Source organism: Trachinotus anak, unplaced genomic scaffold, assembly GCF_046630095.1.
Source record: "Trachinotus anak isolate AG129_WGS33_773 ecotype Australia unplaced genomic scaffold, CSIRO_AGI_Tana_v1 ptg000004l, whole genome shotgun sequence".
NCBI lineage: Eukaryota > Metazoa > Chordata > Actinopteri > Carangiformes > Carangidae > Trachinotus > Trachinotus anak.
In genome coordinates, this window is record NW_027273855.1 from 21,058,790 (window position 1) to 21,086,398 (window position 27,609).

The 27,609-nt window shown below is 38.5% G+C and overlaps 3 protein-coding genes across 7 annotated transcripts; 2 read left to right on the forward strand and 1 right to left on the reverse strand.

Annotated features, from left to right (window-relative positions):
* Positions 1-1,108: 1,108 nt before the first annotated feature.
* LOC139620884 (serine/threonine-protein phosphatase 4 regulatory subunit 2-like) lies at positions 1,109-8,301 on the reverse strand. Of its 3 annotated transcripts, none has more exons than XM_071476890.1 (9): positions 8,186-8,301; positions 6,534-6,615; positions 6,185-6,355; positions 5,378-5,471; positions 5,192-5,229; positions 4,945-5,019; positions 4,570-4,722; positions 3,408-3,697; positions 1,109-2,367 (listed from the first exon to the last, which is right to left on the reverse strand). In XM_071476890.1, exons 3-9 carry the CDS (start codon positions 6,322-6,324, stop codon positions 2,042-2,044), a joined length of 1,116 nt encoding a protein of 371 aa, XP_071332991.1. In that variant the 5' UTR covers positions 6,325-6,355; positions 6,534-6,615; positions 8,186-8,301; the 3' UTR covers positions 1,109-2,041. The 3 variants fall into 3 exon arrangements, with proteins under 3 accessions (XP_071332991.1, XP_071332989.1, XP_071332990.1); XM_071476888.1 differs by lacking the exon at positions 8,186-8,301 and adding an exon at positions 7,923-8,088; XM_071476889.1 differs by lacking the exons at positions 4,945-5,019; positions 8,186-8,301 and adding an exon at positions 7,923-8,088.
* An 8-nt stretch (positions 8,302-8,309) lies between these two features.
* On the forward strand, positions 8,310-13,019 carry LOC139620885 (eukaryotic translation initiation factor 4E type 3-like). Its single transcript, XM_071476891.1, has 7 exons — positions 8,310-8,599; positions 9,496-9,568; positions 10,238-10,332; positions 10,421-10,481; positions 10,574-10,640; positions 10,774-10,929; positions 11,044-13,019. The coding sequence occupies exons 1-7, from the start codon at positions 8,439-8,441 to the stop codon at positions 11,088-11,090; spliced, it is 660 nt and encodes a 219-aa protein (XP_071332992.1). The 5' UTR covers positions 8,310-8,438; the 3' UTR covers positions 11,091-13,019.
* A 1,473-nt stretch (positions 13,020-14,492) lies between these two features.
* On the forward strand, positions 14,493-27,372 carry LOC139620888 (forkhead box protein P1-B-like). Of its 3 annotated transcripts, none has more exons than XM_071476893.1 (16): positions 14,493-14,607; positions 17,130-17,270; positions 21,066-21,203; positions 21,297-21,386; positions 22,384-22,504; positions 22,738-22,849; positions 23,031-23,138; positions 23,589-23,676; positions 24,064-24,141; positions 24,245-24,446; positions 24,640-24,716; positions 24,873-24,974; positions 25,099-25,226; positions 26,004-26,058; positions 26,248-26,414; positions 26,514-27,372. In XM_071476893.1, the coding sequence occupies exons 2-16, from the start codon at positions 17,145-17,147 to the stop codon at positions 26,674-26,676; spliced, it is 1,755 nt and encodes a 584-aa protein (XP_071332994.1). In that variant the 5' UTR covers positions 14,493-14,607; positions 17,130-17,144; the 3' UTR covers positions 26,677-27,372. The 3 variants fall into 3 exon arrangements, with proteins under 3 accessions (XP_071332994.1, XP_071332995.1, XP_071332996.1); XM_071476894.1 differs by having other exon boundaries at positions 24,245-24,440; XM_071476895.1 differs by lacking the exons at positions 14,493-14,607; positions 17,130-17,270 and adding an exon at positions 18,622-18,750 and having other exon boundaries at positions 24,245-24,440.
* Positions 27,373-27,609: the final 237 nt, after the last annotated feature.

Consider the following 27,609-nt stretch of genomic DNA (forward strand, 5'->3'; position numbering starts at 1 on the left):
GCTCTCACACAAGAGATATTCTAAATTTCACCCATATTTCTCCTGCACCCAGCGCTAGTAAAAGATAACACCCACTGTTTTTTCTGTACCCATGGCTGCTAACCTCTACTCCAGTGTCACCTCTGTATCACTGTTACAAACAAGGCTAGTAATGCTAACATGCTAATGCTTAGAATGATGTGAATGTTAAGCATGTTAGCTTGCTTACATTAAACACTAAATGGCCAATAAAGTAGCTTGTTTACCTAATGTCAAATTGTTAACATTACTGTTAGAGTCTAAAATAAACATGTTAGCGTCCGCCAAGCTTAAACCTACAAAAATGTGTTATTTTTGCCAGTTGCGGGGGAGGGGAACTCCATCATTTGGAATCATGTTTTGCCCACCTGGTGAATTTGAGTCCAATATTTACTGGTCTCTGTTGTGGGTCTTTATCAACTTCTGAGAGAGGTATCTGGCTCTTTAGCTGCTAAATGCTCTAAAGTCTAAGACTTTATTTGTCTTTTGTTTGGTGTTGAGCAGGTAGATTTTAAGAGATTTATTTTTTTTTGCTTGAATCAGCTGCAGCTGAAAACAAAACCGTGCAAGCAGCCAGAGTGAACCAAACCTGGTAAATGTACAGACCTGACAGCTAAACAATGAGCTAAAACCTGCTACAAAGCTCTGTAAAGCCAAGAGGAGCTGCAAATTCATGTGATCATTTTCTGTAGGTTCCTTACTGTTTCAATATTTTCACATTGTCATTTTATACAATATTAGTGTAAAATAAATTGTAGCTGCTTTAAAACAAAAGTACAGCTGAGACAAAAATCCAGTCATGACTTTTGGAGGTGTACTGTCATTAACTTAGTGGTAAACAAGGAATTATTGCCAGCATGTGGTGGGAATCACCTTTAGAAATTTGGTCTACTTCACAAATGACTGCCCCAAATTTTAGAGATAATTCACTCCAGGCTAAAATTCTGGGGTGACAGTCCAACTAGCCACAGTTGCTCTTTGTCGATCATGCACGAATTCACTGTCTCTACATTGTTCTACAGGTAAAAAGCATAACTGGATTTGCAACTCAAAAGTATAACTCCATTAACATTGATTAAGCATATTACACTTTAAGTTTTAGCATTTATTGCTTTCCATGAATACTATGATACAAGCTCAAGCATTCAATTTCCAGCGATTATCAGTTTTATGAAGGCAGTGGACACGTATTACAAGTCTACAAAAACTGATTTACAGGTATGTACTGTAAAAATCCTAGCTATCAAAAGGGACAGCTGTACAACTAAGGTAGGACATACAGAGAGTGTAAAAGTACCTTGTTTTCTGTTGACAGAGTTTGATGCAGAAATGGCTACCCTTAAGCCAAACCAATAAACTATCCAACCAAACTGGGTACTACTGGCAATATTGTGTGTAATATTGGCTTCATACAGTGACAGAGCAAAACTGTGATATTCTCCATATCCTTCAAAGGGTCAGTGCTAACAAATCCAACATAATGTTAATAAGAAATACATTTCATGGTATGTGCTTCATAGAAAAAGCAAACGGACATTGTGAAGTTTTGCTCAATGGCAGGTTTTCTCATTCACCTGGAGAGAGAGACATTCATTAGAAAGATAGTCAAAACAACTACGCTTAGGCCAAAACTCAAACTCAAACTGTCAAATATATCTCCTTGGAAGTACATGCCAAATGTTGAATGAATAATGAAATTTTGGAATACATCAGTTAACAAGGTTAAATTAAAATGCTCAGATATAAAAATCAGGAAAAAAAAGATTAGAAAAACTTTTAGTCAACAGTTAAAAAGCTGAGTCTCCATAATCTTCTTTGAATAATTTCCTTCTAGTTTAAAGACCAGGTGATGTGTGGCTGAGTAGTTGAAATTGAAGAGGACAGAAAGACCCTTCTGTGAGGAATCTCAGGGTCCACATCGCTCCTGGTCCTGAAGTCTAAAGGTCCACAGTGCTACAGATATACCCTTGGTGTGGTATCATACAGTGTAAAAAAAATGTCAGTTGGCAAGCTGGGCTTCAAGTTAGTCATGTTCCCCAGGCTCTATTGCAGTCTCTGAGCTGTTTGAACTGTCAGCATCACCCTCTGTTGACAAGTCAGGTGAACTACTAGAGGAAGAGGGGACCTGCTTGTCGCTGGGCAGGCCTGCTCCATCACCGATGCTGCTGCTGCTGCTGCTGCTGCTGCTGCTACTCTCCCCACTGTCCTGCTCAAAGCTTGTACTCCTCTCCGACGGAGCAGGCAGCTCAGGTTGGTCCACCATGCTGTCGTTCTTCTCACTGTGGACATCTTCCGTCTCAGATGAGTCTCCTTCCCTTTCAGAGGTTTCTGTCTGTATGATGCTGGGCTCTGAGGAGCAAAGTGGTCATCATTTTACTGTTTCAGTCTGAGTAACAGTCTGTGGTTGTTAACTAATCAATTCAAGGCTAACATTATTTGAAGGTATGTAAAGTTGAATGTGTGAATTGAAACATGAATATTGTGAAACAAGGCTGAGGGAAATAATTCTGACAAAGCAACAGCAGAGTGTCCTGACAGACAGTTACATTTTTGGGGAGGAACATTTACGGTATAACCCCGTAATGACACTTCATGAAGGGCCTGGAGCAGAGACTGTCCAAACTGACCCTCTTTATTCCCATTTGTACAATTCACTGCATCAAGACAATAAAGACACTCAAAGGACACAGGCCTCTTGGAGAGTGATCAAGAACACGGTGGGATGCAGCCTGCAGGAGGCTTCGCCAACAGGCATTTGACCTAGATTTTCTCTGTGTGTGTGATGTTTACTTTTCATATTCTGTTTGTAATGCAGAAGATTAACAATACCAACTAAGAGATTTGCTCTGGAAAGATTTATTTTGACTGCTTGGTGTCCATGCAGTCCCGTCAGTATTTACATTTTTGAAAGGGTGAAGCTAAAGTACAACGTAGTTATCTATCCATAAAGACACCACACATACCCACAGTGTTGGCACAGCAACATTTAAAGGGCCAGTGTGCAGGACTTAGTGGCATCTAGCGGTGAAGTTGCAGATTGCGACAAACTGAATGCCCCTCCCCTCACCTCTCCCTTTCCAACCATGTAGGGGAACTTACAGTGGCAGTCAGGTAATGTAAAAACTCAGAAGGCCCTCTCTAAAGCCTGAGTTTAGTTTGGCCATTCTGGCCTACAGTAGAAACATTGTGGTACAATATGGCAGGCTCTGTGGAAGAGGACCTGCATTCTATCTAGACATGAAGGGCTCATTCCAAGCTAACAAAAACAGAACAACTCTAAGTTTCAATGCAAACATCAGTCATGAATTTTATATTCCATTTCTGCAAAATGCACCCCCCTACATCCTACACACTGGTCCTTTAACACATACATCAGTAAGTTCACTTACCATTTTCCTCTGAAATAGGGGGTGTGTCACATGATGCTCCACTTCTGAACTCTTGACCACAAGAGTCTTTTGAAGACTCCAGTGTCTCTGGCAAGCTCTCTGACCCTTTATGACAAGATGACTCCTTTTCTTCTCTTTCTGTTTCATCCTCTTCCTTTTCATCAAATTTGAGCCTTTTGACCTCTTGCTTGTCAGCATCAGAATCTTCTTCTTCCTCCTCCTCCTCCTCAGGGTGTTTGTTCTTTATTCCGCTGTTTGGTGTTATTTCGCCTTCTGATAGCGTGGAATCACTGCAGTAATGACACAAATTCAGGTTTCATCAACATTTAAATCAATGCGTAGTTGATATATTTTTCTTTTGAAATTGGCATCTTGTGAAGATGTGCTTTTGGCAGGACTGTTTGGGCTTTGCAGCTATTATCAGTGTTCATACTTTTTACATAAAAACAATTGAGCAGACTCAATCAGTACACCACATACTCTCGAAAACTTTCTGTATGTCACCCTAGAGGCGGGCTACACACTAACTGTACAATTTTCACAGATGAAAGATGACCAACATGAAAGAAATGTGGCAATATCTTTGGTCATGGTTCAAAAACGGCGGTCCTACATCGCCGGTGAGAGGTTCAAAGAAGACCTTGCGACCAAAGCCTGGGACAAAATTCTGGCAGCGTCAGAAATTTAGGATAACCCTCTCACAATATGACTGCTGCTACAACCTATGTCTACTAACTAACCAATAGGAATTTGGCATGTAATGATGGCTTTGTATGTTTATGTATCCTAAAGATATTTTTCTCAAGCTCTCTCTGCAAAATTGGCATCCCAAGGTGGGCCCTAGCTACGACAGGATCCACATTCTCCTCCTCTGTCAATTTTTTTCCATATACATAAATACTCGAATCTTGCTTAGCTTCATTGCTCACCATTTAAGCAGCGCAAATGGATGACGCATGCTGATGATGTTTTATTTTTGGAAACTGACTTGCATCATAGCCTACAATTCCTTTATTAATCATCTGCATAAATCTTGATGTTGTAAAATAAACTTCTAAGATTGCTGAAATCTCAGTATGTAGTCACCTTAAAACCCTTCAGTCAAGTTGCTGTTGTAGAACATGTCAGCAGTGCCATATTTGTACACATTACTTCCAATTACCTAATATGGTGTTCCTCAACCTCCTCTGTGGTTTTTGGATCTGGCTCTTTGCTGACTGGACAGTCAGGAAGCCCATTGGTGGAAAGCGACGTTGACAACGACAGCTTTGGTCTGTTGAGTGGTTTTGGTGTGCCTGGGCCATTTACATTTCGACTGCAAGAGAAGAAAATGACCTTGTCTTATGAAAGTCGTCTCACAAAGCACATAATCAGCAGAGCTACTAAGACCCACACTGACAGTAAAGACAGATCTGTCCTTACTATACCCTGGTTGTCCTTTGGTTACTTTGCTCTATTAATTAAACTTTCCAATTCCTGTATATGAGGCAGTTTCAATTTGTGGAAGTCAATCACTGACAAGTTATGTTGCTCCCACCTGTCTGAATATAGAGAAGAGTTACCAGGAAACATCACTCCATTCATTCTGTTTACACTGGATGCCCCATTTTTCCTTCAAAAGAAGTAGAAAGGGACAAAAACAACTGTCTGTTAATTGTAACTTTGTAAGTGTGACTACATGAGCAAGTAGAAGGGAGCTGTCAATGTGCAATGTGAGAAGCAAAGATGCTACAGCCATCACAGCAGGGGGAGCAAAAGTTAAACAACTTTTAGGATGTACTCACTCTGATGTGGGATACACACAGCTGACCACCATTACATTCTGCAAAACATAAACAGAAGTATACATTTTAATTACATCAATCAGTATTCATAAATATTGCGCTTCTTGAGCATAAACACTTATGTATTAATGTGTGTGGACTTAATGTGTGTGGATACAACTCAAAGTAGTATCATGTAATGCTCACCTTCTCCAAACCCCTGAGAAACTTGTCTGTTCCTGTGTAGTTACGTTTGGGGTCCACAAGCAGTTCACATAGACGCTGGATGGTGAATGGGATTCTAGAAAAAGTATCAAGAAATATATTTAGGATTAGCCACATGTAGCCATCACACAGCCAGGTACGACACTGTCTTTGAACTTGCCACACCTGGCAGCACCAGAGCTGAATGAGGGAAAAAAAGAGACTCATCAGTCTGGACAGCTCTCTGACTGCTCTGAGATAATGCTATTAGAACTGCAATTTATCATAATTCCTTGAAAATCAAGTAGTTTTGCAAGGTAGAAAATTTACAGGCTTGAGGACAAAAGGTGTTTATACTATTTGGGGAAAGTTACATTCAACAGATTGAGTAACTTTCTGTCTTGTCAGCAGAAAGCTATTGACAGATTATTGACACTGAAGCTCAGTTTATAATTTTTTTCAGAAATACATTTTCAAATACGAATAGAGGAAATAATAACTCTCCTAGATAGAACTGAATAAGTTCCCCACAGGAAAGGTCCAATGTGATTTTAGCTCATTTGGGTTTGATCTAAATGCCCTAATATACTGATATTAGTGATTTTTTTCTACATTTAATGCACACCTAATTATCTTTGTGGCTATACTTTCATTCTGATAACACGAGAGAAGAAGAACATGAATAATGTTGTGGACAGGCTTTTATGAATTCATGTAACTGAACTGCTATATTATTTAGTTTTGTCTATGGAGTTGTGAGGGAGGATTTGTTTGCAATTTACAAAGTGGCTTATCATCTACTTTACTCACCCATTGTAACCATCCACTATCTTTAAGATCCTCTTCTTCATCTCTTCGAAGGGAACATACTCTACATTGGGATTATGTGGTCCTCTCTGTTCTGGTGTTGAAGCGTGGAAATCATCCATCACTTTTTCCAATTTAAACATGAAGTAAGTTTTGAACTGGGACCATGGGATCCTGAAAGATATAGGAAATGCGAGTCTGCATATCATCCAAACAAAAAAATGAAATGTCTTGAAACATATTTTTGACAAAATTCTTGATAAGAGATATTAAAAAGTTCACCAAGCAGATTTTATTGGTAGAGAAAATTTGTAGGAGTTTCAATGTGTGTCAGCTTCTAGCTGCTACTCACAGTGGCTGTCCTGTCTTGGCAACATGACACAGGAATTGCTCTAGTACAGGACAGGTCTCTTTCTTCCCTTTCTTCTCAAAATCTGCAAATGCCCACGTAAAAAAATAGCAAATTAATTTTTTAGTAAAAATCCAAATAGCACACAAATCTGACCCCAATTTAACCAAACACATGTTTGAATTTGCGATAACCTCAAACTAAGGTTAGAAGCTTTCAAAATAACATAGAAATATATAACTATTAGAGAATAATTAATTCTGGAAATAATTCTAGAAAAATGTTAAACCCAGTGTAGTTTAACTTCTGGCACAAGGGTTTTTACATTTACAATGATAAATTAATTGTAGTGTCAATCATCAGCTCTGTCAACAATTATTTACTAAAACATTAATTTGTTTACTTTAATGTCACATTTTTGTCTGGGTGTTCCAACTGTTTATAACAACAATTGCTAATATAGCTAATCAATTACCATGAGCTAGACACATTTCAGCGCAAAAAAACCGGATTAAAGCATTAACTACTATATTAATAATATATTAATATTCTCAAAGAAACAGACCGATCAGCAAGAGACACAGAACGACAATAAGACTATGAAACGACTTAAAAGAGACATAAGACGACAACAAATGATGCGGCTGCGTTTCCTCTGAGGGATGGGGGCCTTTTACTTGTCTGTGCCAAGGCGCCGGTTGGCTCATAATTTGTCCATGCCTAGACCCAGATAATCCGCGGCTGGGTTAACCAGTTAAAATAATAAGTAATTAATTTGTTAATGAATACTTCTGCTAATCGACCTTTGTTCATTATGCGTGGATGAACTTCCTTGCAACAGTCTCCCCAGAACCAAAAGTTACAACTTGTGTTACCTTCTGCTGCAAGCGAAAAACAAATATTTGACCTTTGCAGATGAAATTTAAGACTTTGTTATACTTTTCAATGCATTTTTGAGGGAACTGGATTCTGTGCTTTTTGAGACTTTTAAAGACCTGCGGATACACTCTCAAACAACAATCTCAGTTTACTCCATGGAAAGTTATAGTGAAAGTTAGTGAGTTAGCATCTTTATTGTGACGTTACCCCGTTAGCCGTTTACATAATCGCATCGGTATCAAATAAGGGAATAAATGGGCCAAAAAAGAAAAATATGACCAAATTCTTTCTGGCAGAGAATAACATTAGGCTAGCAAAGGTTTGGCCAGGCAGAAAATTAGACCAGTGTCCCTAAGTACCTCTTCTAAATGCTAGTCGATGTTGGTAAGCTAAGTTACGGTTACGTACGTAACGTAGTTAGCAAACATTACAGATTTTACCGAGGACATCGAAACAAATGTAAACCCCATTCACTAATAATGAATCACTTATTTGGATAACTGTAAACATTGCCTTGAAACGCTTCCAACAACGCGTCGATGTCCATATCTGTGTCCAGTCACTGGCAGGAAACACTTGCTAGTTAGCAGTAGCAGGTAGCAATCCAACAAAGCTGGTGGCAGTGACGACTACGCATGTCTACTTTTACGTATTAACATTTGCGGAAGATGCGTTCCAGCTTAACCTGAGATCAGCAAAGCACTTGAATTCACTCGTAGCAGCGGAGGAGTAGCCAAAATCGCGACATAGTTTATTCATATAGCACAAATAGTTACATTTCCTGTTAAAGTGCGGTCAGACAGAAACTTCTGGAGAGCCCTGCGCTGTAGGCTCCGCAGGCAGTCAGCGGGCGTCATCGTTTTTTTCTGTTGTTGTGACGGCGCAAACCGGTGAGGCGTCCAATGAGTCAGCAGCTGATCTGGGTTAATTTTACCTAACCAGCCCACAGATATATAACGATAACAGCCCCGGTGAAAACATCTGCATAAGAAGTCTGCAAGTCACTCGGTTTTCAGAGGTAACCCAACAATGGCAGTTCCAGTAGCTGCATTACAGCTGAGCACATCATCCAGCCCGGGTCTCCTGGAGCACAACATTCATATCAGCGACAGAGATTTGGGAAGGATTTCAGATAACAACGACAACGACACTCTGCCCTTACATTCTCCGTGGACCTTCTGGCTTGACAGGTAAGGCTTTGTCACTCTTCCCCCATCGTCATGCTACAAGTCTTTAGTGAAATAGGTGAACTCTTTGTGGCTGACCACAAAAAGAACAAAGAAAGGATAGGACGAATATATCAGGCCCGGTTTAAGTAAGTCATTGCAGCCCAGATGACAGTGTTGAATAGTGTTTAACAGCAACACCGGGATTGTCTGTCATAATACATCACAGAAAAGCAACGAAAACTGCTTGGTAATGGTGTCGATGCTGTTTTGCTGCCAAAATGTTTCTCAGCGACCTACATACCTAAGTCCTTTATTTAGCATGCTCTTAAAATAAGCAAAAGGACGTAATGATAACCAACTGGAGAAAAAGAATAACTCATAATAATGAGATGAGTTCAGCTGGAGGTCATCCTTAGCATTTGTTCTTTGCACAGGTGTTGTTTTTTTTAAAAAGAAAAGAAAAAGAAAACAAACTTGTTGAGTCACTGCTCATATGTCTGCTGTCATTGGTTTAGAAAATCCATAGTTTCTGTTATTTCAACTTATGCAGCTCAAACTTGGATTATCACACACAAAGTTCCCACTTGAACATTTAAACTTTGCATAAGAGTAGTTTCAAAATTAATGTGAAGTAATCACAACAGAATTGAAGAGAAGCGACACTCAGGGACAAATCAGATGGGGCTGTGCTCGAATGGGGTCAGTGTTGTTTACTGTTTACTGGCTTATTTGTCATCAGATCCTCCCCCCCCCTCTCTCTCTCTGCTCAGAGGACACCCTTCTGAAACACGTCTGAGTAATGTAGGAACTGAAAGAAATGTATTTAGAATATGTCAGAGAAGCTTGTTCATTTTATTTTAAAGACACAAATAAAATAAATGAAATTTAATTAAATGTCTGTATCTGTTTTTTGTCAGATCTCTACCAGGAACAACAGCTGCTGAATGTGAGTCAAACTTGAAGAAAATCTACACAGTGGAGACTGTCCAGGTAAGATGCCACAGAGTTTCTACAGTGTGCCACACCAGGAGTTGAGCAATGGCACATTTCAATAGCAAATATCCTGATTTACACTCAGTGCTCAGATGTTTATCTGCACACAGCTGCTGGAGTTGTTTCTTTTTCTCCCAAAGGCACCAAGGCCACAGCCAAACTAACACTGACTGCTTTGTGTTTCACTGATGTGTCTGTTCTTCAAAGTAAACACAGTATGCAGGATTTAGTAGAGGCGCTAACACGAGTAAGCACCTCTACATGATTTTTTAGCTCTGAGTGTATGCTCACTGTGATGCAGTTTAGAGAACTCCTGACAGGGTATTGAGACAAGTATGTTGATCAGCTCATTTACGTGTATAATTACAAATGACCTAATTAGCATGTCAGGTTATTTTTAATCTGTTATAGTGATTATGGCAGGACGTTAGCAAGCTCAAGTACCATATCCCATTATGAACCCCCAAACGGAACTGTGTTTGGTAAGGATTCATAAATGAGGGGGTTTTGCGCGGTAAAGAGCAATGAGGAAAAGACCTTTGACTGTGATTTTCTACACCACATGAAATGTGAAATATTAACAAGGTCAGCTGTCTGTACTCCCAGTGCCAGTAAATGGTTCAATAAAATGACCTGTTTCCTCTGTTCACCTTGGCACCGGAGTAGAACTTTTGGCGAGTTTACAACAACATACCCGGTGTCTCCAGCTTACCACTGAGATGTAGCTATCATCTGATGAGAGGAGAAAGGAAACCACTCTGGTGAGTTTAACTGTCACATTAATCTACATGTTCGTATTATTTGAGGCAATTTCAAATGTGTAATGTTACCTGCTGTTTTTTCAAACAGGGAAGAAGAAAGCAATGCGAAAGGTGGTGTTTGGAAAATGAAAGTACCCAAAGAGTGCACGGTGAGTGATATAACATAGTATTTATTATGTACTATTTATATATTAATCATTTGCTGAGTTTTTTAGAAATTTGTCATGTAACATTTTTACAGTCTGCTGTCTGGAAGGAGTTGCTCTTGGCTACGATTGGAGAACAGTTCAGTGATTATTGTGCCTCAGGTAAATTTCTTGATTGAGTTATGTGAAAATACCATGGCTATACCAAGAATACCAAGTTCTAGCAAATAAATTATCATAGTTTTTTCATCTGTATGAAATGAGTTAAACTCATTCTCTGTTGCTGTCCTCGCAGAGGATGAAGTCGTCGGTGTCAGCGTCAGTGTAAGAGACAGAGAAGATGTGGTCCAGGTCTGGAATGGAAATGCTTCTTGTGCTAATGAGTCAAACATCTTAGGAAGGATCAATGAACTTCTTCCACAAATACCTTTTAAAGCAGTGTTTTACAAACGTGAGTATTAGCTTTGAATATTAACAGTGATATATTATGAATTGGCAGTAACACCATAAAATGTAACATCATAAAAGTAAAGTATTCAGTTGTTCTTGTTTGCTTATATTTCAGCACATGAGGAGCACCACGCTTTTGAGGGAGGGCGATCAAGACATTAGCACATTTTGCACATCAGAACATCTTGAGATAAACAATATTTTTCTTTGCTTATGAATGTGTTTCAAACCGTAATATATGGGCAAATTTTGAAGCAGTTGAGTTCATAGTTGCTTAATGGATCATCTTAATTACCTCAAAATGTAGCCCATGTATTATGAAACTCAGTCGATATGGTTTCCCATCTTCTGGGCACTACTGTCATTCATAACAATATCCAAAATACTTTTATTTTAGCCAAAAGCAAAAACCACTTTAGTTTCATTTTATCTATGGCCGTGTTTGTATGTTTTTATACTGCAGAGTTTTGCAAAAACCTTAACTAAAACAGCAGATCATGTACAGTCAGATTTTTTTAGATGTATTATAGCATATTTTGTGCAGTTTCCTGAGCACAGACAGAGCCACGTCTCATTTTTGGATCTAAGAGCAGGCCTAGTTCCTCAAAGAAAACCTTTATCTTAACAATACATGACAAAGCTTTTCTAGTCAGCTCTTTTTTTCTGTTTTGTATGTTACAGCCAAAATACTGTTGCCTATACTAGAGAACATAAATATTTAGTATGCTGTAATGCTAACATATGAACAGAAAATTGCACATTCTTTTTTTATTTTCATCTTTTGGATACAAGTAATGAAAGGAATATGTTCTTGTTACGGTAAAATGACCTCAGTACACAAAACATCATGAGTAGATGCTGAGAAATATATGCAATCATTTCTATTCTGTAGAGTTTGTGGCAAATGTGCAGTGTTCTTGTTGTCCTATTAAGCACTTTGTTTCTTACTGTAAATGTAAAACATCAGATAATCCCTCCAGGATTGCATGGAGTTGTGATAACTGAGACCAAATACACTTTGGCTTTGTGTCACGTGGTCTGATGACGTGTAAAGCTGTCTTTGTTGATTTTGTTATGAGTTTCATTTTTTTCTTGTTCTAATACTAACTGAGAAATGTGGATGACAAAGTTGAAATTGTGTTTTTATGTATTCATATGACCTGTGTTATAATAAATTTGTGAAATCTACCCTTTGTAAAGCAGATAATACTGGCCCCAGGAACAATGAACTATTATCACATGACACACAGGAATCGGTCACAGGGGTGCAAAAAATAAAGATGTTGCTCTTTCGGGGCTATTTTAATGAATTTGTGCAAATCAAATTACTGTATGTGTTGAAGTGATGCAATCAGTGCAGCAGGGTCAAATCTGGATGAGACAATCAGATGGTTTGCTACTGCTGTACCAAAACAATTTCATTGTCTCTAAAATCCATAGCTTTAAAGTTGTTTTTTTTCTGTGGTCTTGTATGCAATAGGTTATGCATATGAAATTTAGGAAGCTGAACCATTATACATCTCACCAAAGGCGCCTTCCCCTTGTGTTTGGGTGTGAGAAAGTGTATGAGTGGGGGAGTCAGATTGTCTTTTCTAGGCTGCATAGAGCAGAGCAGATTTTTTTGAGTGCCACTGCTATAACATTAAGACATTTGAAGTAATTTGCACAGAGATTTGGAGTATGCATTGAATTCCACAAAAAGAACGCTGCTATGATTCATCAATCAAATCACAAATATTTAAGTATTTGTAATGCTGGTGTCTCTGTTAAAGTCAAGAATAGTCACAGAGTTAGTTTTCAGACCTCTGACTTTGCCAAGCTTGCTTTGTCTTAGCTGTATTGTGTTTTTCATGTGATGATTTTAAAAGCACACAGTGTATGAAAAGAGAATAACAATACTGTTTTCTGCACATATACAGTTGACCACTCACTTCAGATCTCAGACCTTGTAACTGATTGTTGATCTTGGATGGTGCCTTGTGTTTACCAGCAGTTCAGAATGTTACTGTCATGTGTGTTCAGTGTGTTGAACTTGTATGTTTTGCTGTTAGTTTTACACGTGTTTGAAAAATAAAGTCACCTAAACTTCCACTTTTTGCTGTTTTAAATATATATATATATATAATACAGACATAATGCAAAAGACAAAAACAAAACTCTGGTTTGGATTTATAGAACCTGTTTTTCCTGGTGTGCATGGATTTATTCATATTTCATTTCCACTCAAACTTAATTTTTGCAGTTAATCAAACATCAGATGTTGTAATTTATCAATAAATGCAAGGCATTGCATGACCATGGTGATAACACTGACCATAGATTTTGAGTGACTGAGATGCCTTAATTTCATATTGAATCAAATCCATCCATTATCCATACTGCTTATCTGCATATGGCCGGGCTGGAGCCAATCCCAGCTGACACTGAATCAAATCCATACAGGCCAAATAAATAAGAAGCTAACATTAAATGACAACCAGAAGGTCAATGTCTCCCTCCTGTGGTTGCCTCAAAGCATAGACACAAAAATAGGAATATACAAGGATTAAAAATACAAAATACAAATTAGAGGGATTTCATCGCACTACAGTGATTATAACGGACTATATGACTACTGGCTAAAATTTCATGTAGGAATGTTATTAGGTTTAGTCTCCATCATTCTATGCAGCACCAGTGTGCCATGCCTCCACTTGTACTTTCTGATCAGCCTGCACTGTATATTCCACATTTGTTTTCAGAAGCAAAGGAATAATTAATATCATTTTCAAGCAATTTAACAGAATTGAGTTAGGAATCTATTTGAGCCAGGAAATGAAGAGTATTTGATACATCTTTTAGAACTCTTTGCTTGTGTAGAAAGAATTTTGCCATCAGAGAACATAGAAATTACCTGCAAATTCCACTGTTTAACGTTGTGTGTCAAAATAACACAAAATATCTTTGAGGCTAAAGAAGTATGTGGAGTTGACTTTGACAAACAAATAAACAACCCAAAATTTCAAGGTATTTTCCCAGGTAAAGAACAAGCGAATAGGGATTTCCTGAGATTTTCCACAGAAGATGCAGGAGTTGTCAATATCTGTAAATTTAAATGAGTTAGAGGGATAGAAATTGTGTGAAGGTTTTAAGTGGGGTTTCTTTACTTTATTGGAAGGCTAAGTCTTCTGCAAGTGAGTACAACCTGTTGACAGTTTATTAGACGCACCTCGCTGAACTATTGCAGCCTAAAGCAGTCCTGCAATAAATCCTGTCTTCATATAGGTCATAATGTAAACTGTCAGCTGTCAGTTATCAATGGATAACCTCCAACTTCAGTCCTAACTTTGGTGTTTTTATGTGTGAATTCAGTTTCATTCGATATTAAAGAATGTGACAGTTTCCCTGTCTCCACTTACCGAATGACATTTAATTGAGTTAAATTCTCTGAGCGGCACACGTAAATCACAACTAACACAATAAAATGCAGCCATTATGATCAAAAAGGTCAACCACCAAAATTCAAGACGATATGAAACAGTCCCGCATGTCGACATGACGTCACCATTGTTTACTTTTACCTAAGCCACGCCCTCTGTTAGCAACTTGTGGCTAGCTCGGTTCCAAGGAAGACACTGCTCCGAGGTCTCTTCTTCAGACACCACCCCGAGTCAAACACTGTCCGTCCGCACTTAATTCGGTGAGTGAACGTTAATCCACCGGAGCGCTGATTCTCATTGAATGGATGTTGGCTTTAACGTTAGATTCACTGTGATATTGTCGCTTGATGAAACGAAGAGGAGAGAGAAACGTTTCTTACACAAGCTAGCGTCCGGGCAGGCTGCTAGCTTTTGTTTTACTGTTAGAGTGAACGCTACCCGCAAGGTTCGCCCAAAAACTGTTTTCCACTGTAGTTAATGTACGTTTTAAACGCCGTGAGTGGACAAGACTAGGTAATCTGCAAAGTTAAACATACTGAACTCGTACACCTCCTGTTTTTACCGGATATATGCTTAGCTAAAGGCTCAAGTCTTCAACGCAAACCTCAGACTGCTATGGTTGGTGTTAACGGATATTATTCCATTCAAATTACGTTAAGCTAACTCAATGACAAGTCGCGTTGTTTTAATCAACAAAATTAAGATTTAACCAGATACCGTTGATTCAGAATTTTAAGTGTAACGTCTAAGGTGTTGATTGTTGGGTGAAATGTAAGTCGATCGCTGTGTGCACTGTATTCTGGAGGTACGTGTGGCTAAGCTGACTTGGAACAATATGAACCCAGTTTCCTAAACGTTCCCCGACTGCGTTATTGAAACAGATTCACAAAGACTGTGCAGATTATTTCTCTAATATGATGACATGATCGCACTGAAGAGGATCAGTCGGTCACTGGTGAAGAAAGCAATGCAGATTGAAGCCTAGACCAAATACACCAGGCATTCAAGGGTTTACACCCAGACAAGGAGGATGTTGCAGGTTAATAATATAAAGTAAAACTACGTTACTATTAGTTGTTGATGTGTCTTTACATGTAAAATTCAACGCAGCTATGAAAAAAAAAAAAAAATCAGTGGTGTCCAAAAAGTCTGAGACCAGTTTTCCAGAATATAGCTAGTGCATAAGTAATTGATAATCATATTTTTCCTTTTTAATTTAAAGTTATTAAAATGCATTTAACTTAATTACATGTAATGTTAACTAAATACATTGTTTATCCTATCTTTCCCTTTATATTGAAGCATTACAGATTTTCATAGTGCATTGTGTTTGTTTTTTGTATTTCATGTGTAAAAGCAGTTCTTCAAATATTCTTGAAGTCTGCTTCTAAGGGAGGAGGTGGGTGTTGTTTGCTCCTTCTTAAGGAAAGGTTTCTTTGCAGCATTTCCCTTATTTCCTTTACATTCTTTGAAGAGTAGTGGCCCCCACTGCTGGAGAGTTGCCCCTGTGGTGAGAATGCTTTAAATATAGTGAAAAAAATAATCATGGGCTTATTATTCAGCCCATACAGGATATAGATGCACTGCACCACAGCTATTCAATTATCACAATCCTACAGTATCTCGATAACGTCATATTTGATTTGAGTGTAATGCATAAATGAATGAACCAAATATTCAGCCTGGTTCTTACAACCAAAATCACCCCTAACATCTTTAGAAATGTCTACAGGAAACACTGCCCTTTGTCTTCAGAACTAATCCTCATCCTGAAAGCAAAAGTAAACAGAGTGGAAACCTTACCAACAATTGCCTGTTTTGATTAGATAAGTTTTAGTTTTAGATTGTAGGAATTCCCTCAGTTTTAACCAGATACGTTTTAACCTGTCTGTGAATTCACACACATCACTGGAGACAGAAATGATTATTCAGATGTCGGCTATTAGTCATTTTTCAGGAAACAGAATGTTTTTTCAGCTTACTGTTGGTACATTTTTGGTCATGAATTCATCAGAGTGAAAGTCTAATCTGATCATCTGTCAGATGTTGCCAAAATGTTGATGTTGGTTGTTGGAGGAGCCTGACTGATTGATTGATGAACAGATTTGATTTCAGTATGTGGATTTGTCAGAGGGCTAGCCTTGAAAATAATATTACTCTTGAGGCTATGTGGTCTGTTTCATTTGAGGCTTTGTGTGTAGGTTTCCATCTGTGCACATTATTTGTTTGCCTACTTTATTTACCTTTGTTTATACTGCTTAGCTTTTGACTCAAACACTCCCAAGCTGTATACATAAAAGCCTACTTGTGCATTGTACTACCTGCCACAGCCGTTTATCACACCACCTGGTTAATGGTAAATTGTTCCAGAAGGAAGATATGTTTGCACATAAACACGGACCCAGGGCCCCTGTGTTTACAGTAGTCATGGCAGCACTCGGTTATTCAACAAATAGACGTAGCATGTTCCTCTCTCACTTGTAGAAGAGAATGTTTGTCTTGGTGGGTAGAGCGATAACAGTGTTGTTCTTAACTTTTAGTGCTGTAGCTTTTTACATTGGGCAAAATTACTTTCACACAGTGAATGGCTACATTATTAGGTCATTACAGAGACTGTTGTATTCTGTTAGATTTTCTCAGAGAATGGACTTTTAATCAGCCTGTGAAGGGGAAGTCTTGTCTGACACATTCAGAAAGCAGTTGTGTTTGTGTTCTTTCTGTATTTCATGGTATTGTTCTGCCTTATCCAGTTGTTTTCATTTACACCCATTTCCTTTCTCAGGTCAGTGAAGTCCAGATGCATGAGTCTGGGTCAGAACCAACAAGCCACGCCATTCCAGCAAGTCAGACAGAGAACGGGAGTCATACTGAGAATGAGAGTGGACTGAGTAGCAGCCAGACTCCTCCTCCAGAGGCACCAAGGGTCAGTCTTCCCCATCTGTATCTGTTCAACACATCGGCACTGGTTTTTAAAAGCACAATTTCTTAGAAATGTAATAATGCATGACAGTGATGAGTCCTTGCATGTTCCACAAAAGTGGAACCTAATGATGATAATCTGTAGAGTTGAAACAGTAGGTAAATTACTTGATTCATTGTTCAACATAAAATTAATCTGTTGTTTTGAAAGTTCGATCAGTTGTTTGAGTCATTTTCTGAGCAAAATGGCAAATATTTCTTGTTTTCAACATACATCTTCCATTATAGTGAACAGAATAGATTTTCAGTTCCTTTTCAGTCTGTTGATCCAAAAAAGTCATTTGAAGATATAACTTGGGGCTCAGAAAACTGTAATGGATATTTTTTTTTTTACTTTTCTATGACATCTTAAAGATTAATTTATTAAGTTAAAGAAACTCAGCAGATTAATCAACAATTAATATAATTTTTAGTTTTAAGGTGTTTACTTTTCTCAGTGTCATATTATGGTATATTGCTGATATTCTCAATGGAAACATTTCCTCCCAATTTTCTTTGTGGTAAAACTGAAAACAAGGAACTCAAACGTTTGAATAGTCTTTGAATGGTCTTGATTTTGGACAGCTAAATCTTGTTGCCTGACCATCTTTGATTTGAAAACTTTGGGCACAAGTGAGTTATTCGAGACTACCAGCTTCTCAGTTGTGATGATTTGGTGCTGTTTGTTGTGAACTTAACATTTTTGGGTTTTGGACTGTTGTTGTTGGACAAGAGAAACTATTTTATTGACGTCACTTTGGGCTGTAGAAAACCGTAATGGACTTTTTATTGGCCACATGATTAATAGAAATAATGTTTAGCTGAATCATAGATAATGAATCAGCTTTTTGCTGCCGTGAAGCAAATGACTGTCTTCAGAAAAGCATTCATATTGTTGTTGCTAAGCGCAGTTACTTTATCACAACACCGCTCAGCTGCATCGTGGCACATGTAAATGTTTGTTCTCAACATCACAAGTATGCGTTGCAACTGATCCATCTGCTTTCACTTCACTGAAGTTTGAATCATAATTAGTTATGGTACATTTGAATTTATATTCAACTGGTCTGGTCTCCACCAGACTTACAACAGACAGATAACTGGTATATGAGAATTTAAGGTACTTTCTTTTGTTTTGTTTTGTTTTGTTTTGTATGTAAAGGTGTCCCCGAACCTCTCACTCTGCCTGCCTCAGCTTCTCCAAACTGCAGTGTTTTATATTTATGCTGGAGGGGAGTGCAGGGATGAGGGGGTGGGGGGGGGGGGGGGTTGTGCTGAGGTTTGGAAGGGGAGGGAGAGCACAACTCCTGCTGGGCAGAGTTAGTTTTGCTCATGCTCACATCATGTAGGTTAGTGAGGCTCTGTTAGATGTTCAGGCAGAACGTTATTGCTGAACAGCATTTAGTTTTTAGGTGCCCGGGCAGTCGTTCAATGGAGACTATCAGGTTTGTCCAAGTCATTCTTTATTTATTGTTTGAGATTATAAAAAAACGATATTTTTTTCAGGTTTTAGCATTTTGCTTTGGTAAAATGTGTATATTTGTATGTGGTTGTTAATTTGATGTTTTTCAATCTCATCTTATGAAATCTTCAGTTTTTTTAACAAGTGTGGGTGTTATTGCAATTGTCACTGTTTCTCTGGCCACGCCCATCAGGACGTATTAGTAAGTATTAAATCTCACAAGAGAAAACATTGTGTTTGTTTTTCAGTAAGTTTTCAGCGTTTCTGTTTGCTGTCAGTCATCTCAGAGTTCACAAGACCAGTCTTGCGGGAACAGAACTGTGTTTACACTCAGTTGCTCACTGGTATGACTTTCAACAATAACAACAACAGAAGATGTTTGGACTTGCTGGCTACCATGGCAACAGGGATTAAGCAAAGGCTGTTGTTGTGTTGATGGTGTCCACAGAAAAATAGAGGGGCCAACTGGCTCTGTCTGTGGGATAGACCTATTTTCATTGCTTTGGTGGCCACCTCTGCAGCATTGAATTTCATAAGAAAGGACAAACTAGGAGGCAGTCATCTGTTATTGTTAGCCCAAAGCCTGTGTGAAATTCACTGTCAGTTTGTTTACCCGATTCAAAACAGACTCTGCCTTGGAGAGAAATGTTTGTTTGTGGTTCAGACCTTAATTAAAATACGAATCTCAAGTTCTGTTTTCGTAAACAGGCTCTGTATGCTTTTTTATTCATTATTTATATCTCTGTGCAATTTTGATTACTCTGTTTATGTTTACTGTAAACATCCCTTGAGCTGTGAGGCTTGACAGTGAGGGGGAGGGTGTGGTAATTGCTGCATGCCTAGCAGAGGATGTTGTTGTTGTTTTTGTGGGACTGGTTGTTGTTTTGATGGAGCTCCAATTCCCCTAAGCCATCCAATGTTGTTGTTGTTTTTGTTTGGTTCATTTTTAGCTGCACTGGCAGTGGGGCTGAGCTCAGCCTGCTAGACTGACCAGTGAAGTGAAAATAATAAATAAGCAGTACTGTGAGTGACTATGAATCACTTTTTCAGTTTAAAAAGTAAAAGTAAGGAGTGAAGCTACAACAATTTGTCAATTAATTGCTTAGTTGATTCACAGAAAATTAATTTGTTTAATTATTAATTTACTAATTATTTGTTTCATATCCATAACAGTATATATTTGTGGTTTTTAAATACCAAAACCCTCTCTGTGTAGTTTTACATCACTAGATAGAACAACGCATTTGTGTTTTTCTCTGTGTAAGGCTGTGCAGTGTATTGGCTTCCTGACAGCCAATGATTGCACGTTTCCTCAACAGTTTTTTGTGTTATAGCTAGCTAGCATAGCATCGTGTTGTTAATAAAGCAAAACAAAAAAAAAAAACCAACAATGAAAAGTGGGTCCAGGTGGGCTGTGCTGGGCGAAATTATAACAACATAAAACATGTTTTTCACTATTATCTGTCCTTTTTATAGACAAAAAGAATAATTGATTAATCAAGAAAATAATCATCAGATTAATCTATGATGAAAAAAATTGTTGGTTGGGTTTGATAGATGACATTATGTGTGTATGTGTTATTGTGCTTAACAGGTCACTCATGTACTGCAATTCACTGCTACATTCATATATCAGAGCACTTGGACTGATATTTAGAACAGACTCCATAGTGAGAGAGCACATAATTTCTTCTGTGTGTGTATGCGTTTAAATTTCAGATATAACCTACTGTCCAGCTGTGGAAATAGATTTAGACTTGTTTAATTCAGTTGAAGTCTGATTTGGGATTTAACTTTTTTTGGATACAAGAAGTCACCTGTGCAAGTAATGTTGTTTCTTCTTGTCCTGCCCCACTGCTGTCTCAGTGAAACCTTTCTGTTTTGCAGTCTTTGTCTTGCTCATGTAATTTTTTTTAGAAACTTTTAAATGTACTGATATAAGACCAGGGAAACAGGTTACAGCTGGAATGTAGCTGTGCCTCATGATCCCCTACAATGACTGAGGAGATATGGTTTCTTGTTTACATGTAAACAAACTGATTGTTTTTTACCAGAAGGGAATAGATTGGATGAAAATGGCATGCGCGCACATACACACGCCCTGAACAGCCTACATATGTTGTATTTTTTTCTTTTTTTGTCACTTTGGTGTTTGTGCTCACCGAATTTCTCCTCTGAAATGTTCTGTCACAGTTGAGGCATCCATAGTGTTTTCTTTTTCAGCGTGTTTCCTCCTCTTTGTTTGTAGTATATAGATTTTAACTCACCGTTCTGTTACGTTTTTTTTGGATGATGCAGGTTCCAGTGTCATTGTCGATGATGACCCCACCAGCAGAGGCCCCGCAACAACTGCAGCAGACACCACAGCAGCAGATCCTCAGTCCTCAGCAGCTCCAAGCCCTGCTCCAGCAGCAGAAAGCACTCATGTTACACCAGGTAATGTACAGTTATAATAGTTATGTGTAGCTGTGTTCACAGTCAGCACTGGTTTTATTTCGCTAAACTCAAATTTCATCAACATTTCTGCAGCAACAAATTCAAGAGGTCTTCAAGAATCAGCAAGAGCAGCTAAATATGCAGCTGCTGCAGCAGAAGAATGCTGGGATTGTTAGCCAAGAGGTAACCTTTATTCATTATAGCATTATTTTTATCACTCCATGAATATTTGATCAGTATAGCAGTATTTAATATGCAACAAGGATAATCAATTCCTGAATTAGGAGCAAGTCTTATTCAGTTCAGTAGAACTAAAGGTCAATTCATGGAATACACTAAAATTACTGTTACAATTATATTATTCATGCTGCACAGCCTGAAATATCAAAATGTCTGTTCTCTGTGACAACAAGGAGTAACATGTTCCAGGCTCTATGTCTGAGTAATACAGAAATAGCACTTGAGGGCGAAGCTGTAGCAGTAACAGACCTGGATAACATAGGAGGTGTTTGTAGTTGTGGAATGATTTCCAAGTTTACTGCTTTAAGTTGCATCACATATTCAGAACCTACAAGCTGCTCTGTCCCAGCACCCACACCAGCAGCCTCATGGACTTCAAGCAGCAGTGAATGTTTTTATGTGTTTAAAAGAAAAACAACCCAATGCACAATACAGTTAACTCGCACTTTGGCTTGTGTGCTTGTATTTGCGTGGCAGCGTGATGTCATCAGTCTTAGCTGTCTCCCTCTGTGTTCTGAAATCCTCCATCCATTTCCCGGTATAACGTGTCAGAACTTGGCTGGGTGCATGAGGCAGCAGTGAAGTGTGCTCTGTGTAGTTTTTGTCCATTTAGCTGAAAACAGAAGTGGACCTCATTGTACAGTTTTGTACGCAAAATGCAGGAAAATTTCATTCTGATCACAGAAGAATTTAATGATAAAATGAGTGAGGTCAGAGTTAAGAATTGTTTTCCTTCTCTAAATTGCCAACATTAGCTGATTTCATTACTTTTGTGAGCTCCCTGATTGATAGCACCTGACTTTGTGGTTGCCTTGTGTCATCCAGGTTGCCATACAGTGTGATGTCTAGTGGTCCTGTGCGTTTCTATTATCTCATCAAGCTATATTTGGTATGAGAAAGGAATTTACTGGCTTATGTTCTGTCATTTCGTCCCTCACAGCTGACAGCTCAGCAAATTGCCATCCAGCAGCAGCTCCTTCAGATGCAGCAGCAGCATCTCCTCAACCTGCAGAGGCAAGGCCTGCTGTCTGTCCTTCCCACCAGCCCCAGCACAGCCCCAGGTTTGCTGTCTTGAAGTTCTTACGACATTTCTTTGGCATTTTGACATTTGGGGGGAAATGCTTTCAGATATAATTTGGTACGATGGCATATTAGGGCCATTGTAGGGAAAAAAAAATTACAGAGCCTTTTTTTTTTTCTTACAATGGCCCTAATACACCCTTATAGGTTGGTGTGGACCAGTTTCCTGTTTCTGTTTGGATCAGTGTTTTTAACTAAACGTGTGAATGTACAGTTTCAGGCTCTGAGAATGGTAGCATCCTGTCCACTGGTGGAGACACCAGAGAGTCTTCCAGTCATCAATCTACCACTAATGGTCATCACAATCTTCTGAAGAGGAAAGAAAGGTGCTTTATTAATGTATTCACAGGAAATTCAAATATAGTTTAACTTTTATTTTGTTTAAAAAATGTTTGCTGTCCTGTCCAAAGTTTAGTTGCTAGATCATGTTTGTGTTGTGCTCAAGCAGTACGAACATGTTGAGTCTGGGATACATCATTAAAGGTTGACTGTGTGTATTTGTTGCAGTGGGTCAGTGGAAGAAAACACACAAAATAGCCATCCTCTGTATGGAAACGGGATGTGTAAATGGCCTGGCTGTGAGACTGTCTTCGGAGACTTTCAGGCATTTCTCAAGTGAGTGGCGAAACTTTGCCGTTATCTCTAAAGCTGGAGTAATGCTTATTCATCTGTCAGGATTTGCTGTGGCATAGTTACAGTAAAAATGTAGTTAAATAATATACATATGTTCTGTATTTTTAAGTATCACATTTTAAATTAGAGTGTAAATGGTTATTAAAATAATTTAAAAGTTGCTTAAAATGTTATTATTTACTTTTATATATTTCCTATTTTTTGTGGTGTGGATCTAATTTGTTAAGGATTAACATGATATCAGTGAAGGTTTTTCAAGTTGAAATGGAATGACTCGTAAAGTCTAATTATTTAGTTTTTTTGATACTTAAAAGAGAAGCTTTTAGTAATTTATTGCATTGGAGCATTTTTTTTGCTCTCGGCCTCAGCTGTTGCCTGCACAACAAATGGTTTCCCTAAAGCATGCTGTGATTTTGATTTGTTTGTCCGCAGACATTTGAACAGTGAACATACACTGGATGACAAGAGCACAGCACAGTGTCGTGTGCAGATGCAAGTGGTTCAGCAGCTGGAACTGCAGGTATACATTCAGTTTATTTTCTGCAAGCTAAACCTTTTTTTTTTTTTCAAACAACAAAAGGGACAAAACATCTTCGATTAATTAACAGCAACTTAGAAATATTACTTAACGCTTGTGTGGTAGACTGGCATATCCAGTCCTTCTCTAAAAACTACTGAAAGAGAAGTTTTCTAAAAACTTCAAGTGAGTGTCTAAATGAGTGTCTAAATGTTTGAGCTGGTGTGAAAACACACCAGCTCTGGAAACAGAAGTGATGTCTTCAGATAATTACACTTCTCACGATGCCGGGAAAAAAGTAATTCCCACACTGAATGTCGTTTCTCATTTAACACAAGCCGTGAATTCACCAACTCTCGACTTCTATTTCTGTCCTCTCATCTAACACAGCTGAAGAAGGACAAAGAGCGACTGCAAGCTATGATGGCTCATCTCAAGTCCTCTGAACCCAAACCCGCAGCACAGCCTGTAAGTACCTGCTGTGATTGTTTCCTTCAATTAAAATAAATATTGTTTTGCTTGTAGTTAAACCGACGTTTTCCTGACTTAACTACTTTGTTTTTTTTCCCAGGTGAATCTGGTGTCTAATGTACCCTTCTCCCAGGCAACATTGCCCAAAGGCCCACCTCCTATGAGCCTGTCCCAGAGTGCCACAGCACCATCCACGCCCCTGACGCCGCTCTCTGAATCCCCGTCAGTCCTCACTCCCAATAGCATGTTCAATGGAACCCCTGTGCGGAGGCGGTATAGCCGCTCTGTGAGCCAAGGTAACGGTGAGATAATGAAGAATAACTTCACTAATAGACATTTCTTTATCATTGGTTCAAGCTTAAACATGCTTCTGCAAAAACACACATGAAAACAATTTCATCCTGACACAAAGAAGAGGTTATTTTCTCATTTATAATTATTTAAACTTATACTTTTTTGCATGTATAAATAATACTTGTTAATGTCTTTCCACAGATATAATTGATAACAAGGAGTTCTACCTGAGCACAGAAGTTAGACCTCCATTTACATATGCCTCTCTCATAAGACAGGTAATGTGTATTTTCCTCATTCAGCACAGCCACAAAAACATAAGAGTACTGTTGGAAATATGAATTCACTTTTTTGCATGACAGTGTGGGCCTTCTAGACAGAAAGATCCACATCTTTCACTGTTGACACTAAATCTCACTCTTCATCTCTCTCAGGCAATATTTGAATCACCCCGAAATCAGCTGACATTAAATGAAATCTACAACTGGTTCACAAGAAACTTTGCATATTTCAGGCGGAATGCAGCTACTTGGAAGGTACTGACTCTGTCACATGTTGAATATGATTGTATATTAATATGTATGTGTGTGTATACATGTAACTAGATTAATGCTGAGGAATGCACAGCACCTAATTTTATTCTGTTCTCTCATCACCTAGAATGCTGTCAGGCATAACCTCAGCCTCCACAAATGCTTTGTACGTTTGGAGAACGTGAAGGGAGCTGTGTGGACGGTAGATGAGATCGAGTTCCACAGAAGAAGGCCCCAGAAGACTGCTGGTAATGGGTACGTGATCAGTGGACGTGAACCCTGTGTCTTTTATGATATTACTCGAAGTCACAGTCACACTCCCCACAGTATTTGACCTTGCAGCTCTGCCTACACACAATATTTACTGTAAACAAGTCTTTGAGTTTTAAAGGCTGGGAGTGTGCTACAAAGATAATACGATATGGCATGTTTGTACATTCATTCATTCATTTCTCCTTTCAACCCACCTTTATTTATATCCATTTGCAATACACTCACTTTTGCACAGGCGTCGTGCATGCACACACGATAGTAAAAGCGAAAACAAAAACATTAGACAAACATTAAAACTTACAAAATGATGAAAGGATAAAGAAAAGCAACTGATAAGCATTTGATAAAATTTGAATACAGCAGCAAGGGGTAGGGGCCTAGTTAAACTGCAGCACACTTCAGATCTAACCGTTGCGGGTACATAAATAGAGGTGGAATCTCAGAAGACATCAGGTGATCCAATTTGTGAAAATGATGGTTTTGGGAACAAAAACATCTGTCGCTGTTTGCACAAGCCTGCAAGACAAACTTAGACTTTCACAGAACTTTGACACCTCCACTTGATTATCCATTATTGGCAATTCATCAAAAAATGTCATGTGATGGCTTTTTTTTTTTTTTTTTTTATGTCTTGCATCTATGACTCAAACTCTTGTGTGGATTTCATTACACAGACAGACATGGAGCTGGTATCTCAGCTCCTTTAGGTGTTTATACAAAAATAAAATATAACTTGCGGATTTATTTGTGTACCAACAGATCCCTGCTGAAGAACTCTCAGAACCGTCAGAGCTTAGCTGGATCTGCTCCTCAGGTATGAGAATGTCTAATTTTGAATATGTTAAATTATACATTCATGTAATTTGAGGCTATTGCGGAGGGCAGACAGGAGTGAAATGTGGCAGTAACATGTCAGATAGCAGTCTGCCCCTGCTACAGCTCCATCTGATACGTGCTGATGCAGTATTAGAAATGTGAAAAATGAGGATGTTACTTTTTTCAGAGTGGTGGTCTAGATGGCAACAACTCTTTCTACAACCCAGCCTCTATGGGCAGCATCCCTCTGCACTCCCTGCCTCATGTTCTCCAAGAGCAGATGAATGGAGCCCTTGCAAATGGATCTGGATACCAAAGTGACAGCAGTGCAACACAGTCCCCTCCACAAGCTTTGTAAGTGTATTTTACTCAGTTGTGATTTGATATGTAATTATGCCATCACAAATCCTGATTGCATGGATTTTTTTTTTCTCCGCATCCTTATCAAATCAGCATTAAAGAGGAGCAGGAGGATGAGGAGATATGTGAAAATTATCCCTACGAATCTCCGGAGAGCACAGACGAGCACGGCCACAGCCCAGAGATGAACCATGATGAAGACAATGGCAGCCCAGAAAGGCGCCACCTTCATCTCGATCGTGTGCCTTCTCTCTGACTATGAGGTCCAAGATCTCCACTGCGAGGCCGCTGTACTCACAGCCTGCGTGACTTTGTATTCCAAAAAAAAAAAAAAAAACAACAGCTTCATCTACATAACCAAACCACTCTGTTTTTGGGGAATATTTCTTTTTTCATATTTATCAGCCTTATTCTTTTTTTCTTAATCTAGTTCTTAATTCTTTCTGTACAGTAGAGTGATGTCACAAAAAACACATTTGTGAAACTGTCTGTTCATGATTTTTCTTCTTTTATATCTGTACACAAAAAGGACCATGAGAGAAGCAGAGAAGCCAAAGGCAAGGGAACACTGATAGTTAGCACTTCACAATGAAATATCTCTCCCCTCTTTATAGCTACTTTCTGCTATGTTGGGAGGGGGGGGGGGCACACTACCTGATTTTATTTTAGTAGTCATAATATCTAAAAACAAAAAAACTGTAGAGGAAGTAAAGAAAAATGTTTCTTTAAAAATGAAAATATTCACTGCCAACATGATCTGATATATTTGTATTTAAGGTATAATCAACTGATCAAAAGAATACGTAGCTTCTTTATACTTGTTGGTCTTTTTCACCCCTTCCATGAACATTGTTGAATTTTGCTCTAAGTGAGCTTGTAAGAGTAGATACTATAGATTTACCATTATTGTAAACCAATGCATCTCTATGAATAATAAATTCCTCATGATAAATGTGAATACTCTGTGTCTTCTGTCTAGCTTTATGATTGCCTGATTGTATTCATCTGGGTTACACATGATGAAATTATGGCTGGGTGCAGTTTCTTTTTTTTTTACCTGATACAGCGCCACTTCTCTCAGTCAACAGTAATGACTTCTTAATGGAAGGTAATGGAAGAAAGCAAATGGTCTGGAAAACTTTCCACTGTGGTATTGTGGTATGTCCATGTTGTCATCCTATAAATTCAC